Raw genomic sequence first — 6,924 nt, forward strand, 5'->3', positions numbered from 1 at the left:
ATAAAACTGTTGGGAGGCCATGGATGTTTGATATTTTAGAGGTTGGATTTGTCATTGTACTTGGGATCTGAATGGTCAAAGATGTGCAGCTAACCAGTAGTGCTCTGCTGGCAAATTGGTTGGTTTTGGTGGCTTTAGGGGCGGCGGGATGGACCTTTGGGGTTGGTGGGCCATCTTTATCCTTTGTTGGTGAAATTACTGTACTAACCTTCGTCTGCATTCACAGTACAGGCAATTGATGATTCGTAGTTCAAATAATAATGATAAGAATGAGACGTTTACTTGTTGGTCAAGCTGCATATTCTTTTTCTCCAAAAAAACCACCCACCCACAGCCACAGGAATGTATTTATTGAAAATAAATTTATAAATTAATATTATTTAATATGTTTTATTATATTATAAAATAGATTAATATATAAATTTATTTTTATAAAATCTGTTATGATGGAACATATTTCTTACACGTTATTTGTTCTTTTATGTCCTCTATTGAGTTCTCTTTTGGGAAGTTTAGCTCCAAAATATACATTTATATGACTTCATCTTCTACTCCTACTTAGGGCTGTATGTGGATGATAAGATGATCTCAAATTATTTGAGTTATTTTATAAATAATAATATTTTATAAATTTTATTAAAATATATTAAAATATAAATAAATTAAAATATGTATTTAGATATATAAAAAATAGATTGATATGAGTTTAGTTTTTAAATAATGTTAAATATAACTCTGACCTATGCAAGCTTATCCTTTTAAAAAGAATAAAGTTTTTCATTATAAATTAATTTATTTTATGAATTTTATGTTTATTATTTTTCTAAAAACTAAATACGTAATACTTGCATATTTTATAACTGTAAATATTTGATGAGTTAAACTTGCTTTGGCAACCAAACACAGCCTAATTCTCATTTCACCGTCCGAACTTATTCCCAAATCCCACCCTCTAAGTTTTAGAGTTTTACAATATATAAATACAGTCACGTATTAATCTATATATCAATATTGATCTATTCATATTTAAAATTTAAATTAATACTATTTTTAATAAAATTTATTTTTTAATCAATTATATTATATTGATATACAAATTAATACATAATTATATTTATAATTATATTTTTTCAAGTGCTAATCACTTTAGCTTGTGCTTGGTAATCATATTCTTTTTGTCCTTTACCTGCCGATGCCTTCATGCCAACGTGCCCACTTCTTTCGAACTAATCCTGCCCGTTCGATTCGCTTACTTCGTCACGGTCAAATGTGGATCATGCGACTTTGGCGACTTCGGCGACTTCGGCGACTTCGGCGACTTCTGGTTCAAACTCCGACGAAGCAGAACCACGGCGGCGGCTCATGTTCGTCCACCTGCCTACGTCCGGTGCCCAAGTGTTATCTGTGGAAGACGGCGTCGGATTAGCTTACTCCTCCATCTTCTAAGATTTCATCTTTGATGGTTTTCTCTCCCATTTCAAAGCTTTCTGCGCTGGAACCCTATCCACGGAGTCTGTTATTAGAGTTTGTTAGCTTGAATGTAGTTGCATTCGAGATGTTGCTCAATCAAATCCTTTTGTTGCAAATGCAGGTCTCTGCTACAACACTCAAATGCTATTACATGAGTACAGAGCATCATCTCCTCAACTCAGCCATTAAATTCAGCTTACTTCAATTCTGGCTATTGGATAAAAATTGAAATCCATTCATAGCCTTGTTTTGTTTGAAGAATTTGAATTTAGATACACTGGAATATGCATGGAGATAGGGAACCATGTATGCGCTCCGTTGTCATGAGAAAGCAAGTTGCAGATCCATTTTCAGTAATTAAAATTATAAACGAGCAGAATTTTACTCTAGTCTGCAGAAAGGTCTTCAAATTTCCAGGTTTCTATTTTCAAATGAAGAATTGAAGTTGGAAACAATATGGTGACTTCAGGAGGTTCATTGTGTCTTTGGAGCTGGACAAAGAAAGCTTTTTTTTTTTTTCCATCTCTCTACTCCCTAATTTTAGACAATATGAATACATAATCTGAGAATTCTACAGGATCTTTGAATGTTATGAGATTTCTCTGGTAAACGAAAATATCTACCTATTCCGGGAAGCTTATCTGGTGAGAGTCAGAGGAAGTGAAGAGAATGCTCAGATTGATGGATTGGAGGGCTGCAGAAGCAGTGGACGTATAAAAGGGGTTTAAGTGGGACTAGCTGAAGAGAATGCGGAGAACATTATGAGTGCAATTGCAGTTGATGAGGTGAAAATCGGGTGTGACTGTCGTTTCTTTCCTGGTTTTTATCTTCTCATGAACCCTGGCGTTACTAAAAACCAAATTCCTAAGGAGTATGTTCATGAAGGATTATTAGGCAGGTCTGTTATGGGAAAAACAGCTTTTACCATGGTTGATGCAAAAGATGGTTACCTGGATTATAATTAGTTGATAAAAGAAAAATGTGAAATTAATGATTTAATTGGTATTTTAACATTGTCTATAGACAGTTACGATGGTCTTCTCTCTCTCTCTCTCTCTCTCTCTCTCTCTCTCTCTCTATTTTTCTTTTTATTTTGTTGTTGTCATCTTTTCTATATTTAGCTATAGCAAGGACATAACTAAATCCGTGGCCTAAAAAAGGAAAAGAAAGTTAGGAAAATGCCTAAACGATTGAGCAGTTGCTCAATGACAAACCATCCCCCCATATACCTGCACCACACCGCATGCATGCAGTCTGGACACTTGAATCGTGGATAAACAGACATCCCCGAATCTCTTTGGTCAAAGGTCCCAACGTACGAAGAGGAACCAGTAACGCTTTTTCCCATTTGTTGTTGCTGCTCTCTCTCTCTCTCTCTCTCTCTCTCTCTCTCTCTCTCGTCCATCCGTCTCTCACCTCTCCCACATGCATGGGTTCCCTGCACTGCTCCTATTCTTTCTTTTCCTCTTTGTTTCTCTCTTTCCCTCCCTAAAGATTTAGCCTTCCAACATTAACAAAACGCTTGATCTCTGATCCATTCTTTTTGTTCTATTTTCTATGAATAAAACGTTATCACATGCTGCTTCACCCCTTCAAATGGGCACAGACAAGCTGGTTCATGCAGAGGCAATTAGGGTGGGGGGGCAAGGGAAAGTAGGTGTCCCCTACATATGCAATACAATGGGTCAGATAAACTCAAGGGGTCTATGGTATGGAGACAACCCTCTTGATTTCCATGTCCCTCTCTTGCTTTTGCAGCTCTCCCTCATCTCCATCTTCTACCGAACACTTTACTTCCTTCTCAAGCCCTTTGGCCAACCCTCTATTGTTTCTCAGATTATTGTAAGCTTCACTTCTTGTTAAGATTAATATCTTTTTTTAATATATTTAATTTTCTTAATTAAGGCATGCATTGTACATACAATTTGTTGTGATGATCGTGGATGCCCCAAAGAATTTATCATTAGTGAAACTGCAGGGAAAAAAAGTTGTATTATTTGTTAATAAATGGTTAAAAACTTAAAACAATGGAAGGACCTGACTTTTGCTGACTGCTTCTATTTTGGAGCTGTTAGCTCTAAGTTCTAACCCGCATGCTAAATGATATTATGAGAGCGAAACCAATATTTATGAGTAATGAGCTTGTTTTGAAATTGTGTATCTATGAAAACAGAATTAGTATATTGCAAATTCTGAAATGTACTTGGCATTTCTTATTTGTATTGAAATTGCACTTTGTCTTTTTTTACATTAGGGAAAGAAAAATCTGTTAGAAAACTAATTACTTTATTGGAAGGAATGGTCGACCAGTATAATGGAGGAATGGCTTCAAGACATATTATAAGCAAAGGTTTAAACCAAGAATTATGTTGTAGGTTGCCTTTAATTTCATTTTCTTCCTAAGCCTAAGAAGTACATTATTGATCATAAAGAAAAGCTCCTCCATGACATTCATAATGTACCCCTAGCTTTAAGCTACTTGAGAAATCCATTAATTGAGTTGTCATCGAATCCAGTCGCTGGCAACACACGACTATCTAGAAAGTTTAATTAAATGGTTGCTTATATTTGAGGATGTGCTGTAATAGTTCTAATGTTATTGATTCTATACATATTCTGATCTTGCCTATATGTTTAATCATTGATGTTCATCAGAGTGGTGTCATATTAGGTCCTTCAGTTCTTGGGCGCAGTGCAGAATTTGCAGCCAACGTTTTCCCAACTAAAGGGAACACTTTACTTGAGACCTTTGCAATTTTTGGTTTCATGCTTTTTATCTTCCTAATTGGAGTGAAGATGGACCCAACTATCATTTTAAAATCAGGTAAAAGGGCAGTGGCAATAGGACTTTTAGGCTTCTTCGTTTCCTACGCATTGGCTGGACTTCTTGCCTTTGTCCTCCAAAAATCTCTATCACTGGATCATGATCTTTCCACCGTGCTTCCGCTTCTGGTAGTACTCCAGTCTCTGACTGCCTTCCCTGTTATTGCTTGCTTTCTTGCTGAGCTCAAGCTCCTCAATTCAGAGATTGGAAACTTGGCAGCATCTTCTTCAATAGTATGCGATATATGCTACTGGTTTGTTATGGCAGTGAGATTTGCGACAAGAACTACAGAGAAGTCTCTGGCAATATCAATTGGGACCATTTTCTCTGCTGTACTCTTTATAATTTTCCTTGTGTTTGGAGTTCGACCAGGAGTTATGTGGGCTATTCGACATACCCCTGAAGGAAAACCTGTAAAAGAAATATACTTTTTTGCAGTTATTGTAGGTGTTATGGTCTGTGGATTTATGGGTGAAGTTATTGGCCTAAGTTCTTTTGTGACATCTTTCCTTTTGGGCTTGGTCATACCAGATGGTCCACCCTTAGGTGCCGCATTAGTAGAGAGGCTTGATTGCTTTGTTTCATCATTGCTCATGCCTATCTTTTTCACCACATGTGGACTAAGGATGGATGTTTTTGCCATAAAACAGTTGAAGAATGTGGGTGTGATTCAGTCACTCGTTCTTGTTTCTTTTTTTGGGAAGACAGTAGGGACAATGGTGCCTCCTATCTTCTGCAGGATGCCAATCCGAGATGCCCTCTCTTTTGGTCTTATCATGAACTCCAAAGGCATTGTTGAACTTGCTGTGTTGATTGGCTGGAAGCTAGACAATGTAAGCCATCATATTCCCTATCACTTGATACCTCAAATGCATGGTCTTATGGCATACTGAACTTCTGTTTATACTTGTATTTATGTTTGGCACCACACATGTTTGATATCTTCCCCTTCTATTTTCACAAAATTAAGCATGTAAAGTCATATATGGCATTTTCATGAACAAGTTACCGATGAGAAAATAAACACATGAGAAGGAATCTAGACTAGTGCTCCAAGCTAGAAGACTATTCCTTTGATATGCTTAACTATACTACTGTGCAGGTCATCAACGAAGAATGCTTCGCCATTATGATTATCTCTGTGGTGATTGTGACAGGAGTTATCTCACCCCTTGTGAAAGCCCTGTATGATCCTTCAAGGAGATTCATTGCTTACAGAAGGAGAACTATTTTGCACCATAGGCGCAATGAGGAACTGCAGATCCTTGCTTGCATTCACAAGCAGGACAATGTCCCAGCAATTTTCAACCTTCTTTCTGCCTCTAACCCCACCAAAGAGAGCCCCATTAATTTAGTTGTACTCCACCTAGTCAAGCTTGTTGGTCGTGCGTCCTCCCTACTCATCACCCACATGCCTCGTGAGAAGCCTTCTCAACACCCAACTGAATCAGAACGAATCTTCAGTGCATTCGAAAAGTTCGAAAGATATTACTCTGGCCATCTTAGAGTGCACTGTTATAAAGGCATTTCCCCTTATGCAACAATGCACAATGATGTGTGTTCCCTAGCTCTTGAAAAGAGAACAACCTTCATAATCATCCCTTTTCACAAGCAGTGGGTTATTGGGGATAGAGCAGAGTCCTCTTATGCTTTCAGGCACCTGAACAAGAATGTTCTTGATAAGGCTCCTTGCTCTGTTGGAGTGCTCATTGACCGTGGGAACCAGAGGAAACCTTGGTCTGTAGTTGGACCACCAGCATTGTATCGGGTGGCTGTGCTCTTCTTTGGTGGTGCAGATGATCGAGAAGTACTAGCATATGCTGGACGCATGTTGGAGGATTCTAATGTACTAGTCACGCTTCTTCGTTTCTATTCTTCAGCTGAGGTTGTTGGGGGTACATCAAGGAGCAAGATGCTCGATACCGATATCTTGAGTCAATTTAGGCTTAATGCATTTCGTAATGATCGAGTTTCATACCAGGAGGAGATGGTGATGAATGGAAATGGTGTGCTTGTTGTACTGAAGTCAATGGAAAATGCATATGACCTTGTTATGGTTGGGAGACGACATCAGGAGTCACGGTTGATGTCTGACCTTAGGAAACTGAACGAGCATGGAGAGTTGGGAGCAGTAGGAGAGATACTTGCAGCCACAGATTTTAGAGGTGCGGCTTCAATTTTAGTGGTGCAACAGCAGACCAAACTCTGGGGATTGCATGACCCAGAGGAGTCAACGCGATTGAGAAGAGTAAACATATAGGTTTTTTTTTTTTTTTTTTGGGTCTTATTTTTATATTTTTTAGGATTTTGAATATATTGATTAATTGCCTGTAGACTTACTGCATTTTCTTCATGACATAGAGATATGTATATTTAAAACGGGATAAGTAATGAGAAGCTGATGTCATATTGCATGTCTTAAGACTCTTTTCCTACTTCAAAACATTCGAAAGATTTGGACTCGTTATGCTATTGTCAGTATATTTGTATTAACTCAGGAAGTAGTTTCTGTTAGAAAAAATAAAAAAATAAACAGAGATTTAAGAATAGATGATCGCGGGTTGCGAGATCTTGTGAATTTAGACATTTTGCTGACGTGGTGTGCCATTCAATTCTCTCTCGAGGTTTGA

At 37.7% G+C, this 6,924-nt stretch overlaps 1 protein-coding gene across 1 annotated transcript; it reads left to right on the top strand.

Annotated features, from left to right (window-relative positions):
- The first annotated feature begins 70 nt into the window (after positions 1-70).
- Positions 71-6,690, top strand: LOC122294571 (cation/H(+) antiporter 15-like). Its single transcript, XM_043103438.1, has 3 exons — positions 71-3,312; positions 4,126-5,127; positions 5,397-6,690. The coding sequence occupies exons 1-3, from the start codon at positions 3,028-3,030 to the stop codon at positions 6,552-6,554; spliced, it is 2,445 nt and encodes an 814-aa protein (XP_042959372.1). The 5' UTR covers positions 71-3,027; the 3' UTR covers positions 6,555-6,690.
- The last annotated feature ends 234 nt before the right edge of the window (positions 6,691-6,924 follow it).

The sequence above is a fragment of the Carya illinoinensis genome, chromosome 14 (assembly GCF_018687715.1).
Source record: "Carya illinoinensis cultivar Pawnee chromosome 14, C.illinoinensisPawnee_v1, whole genome shotgun sequence".
In the NCBI taxonomy this organism is placed as follows: Eukaryota; Viridiplantae; Streptophyta; class Magnoliopsida; order Fagales; family Juglandaceae; genus Carya; species Carya illinoinensis.

Excerpts from the sequence above, each read along its gene's own strand:
- LOC122294571 (XM_043103438.1), top strand. The coding sequence starts at position 3,028 with ATGAATAAAACGTTATCACATGCTGCTTCACCCCTTCAAATGGGCACA. Across the intron at positions 3,313-4,125 it reads CTATTGTTTCTCAGATTATT|AGTGGTGTCATATTAGGTCC; the intron begins GTAAGCTTCACT and ends GATGTTCATCAG. Across the intron at positions 5,128-5,396 it reads TTGGCTGGAAGCTAGACAAT|GTCATCAACGAAGAATGCTT; the intron begins GTAAGCCATCAT and ends ACTACTGTGCAG.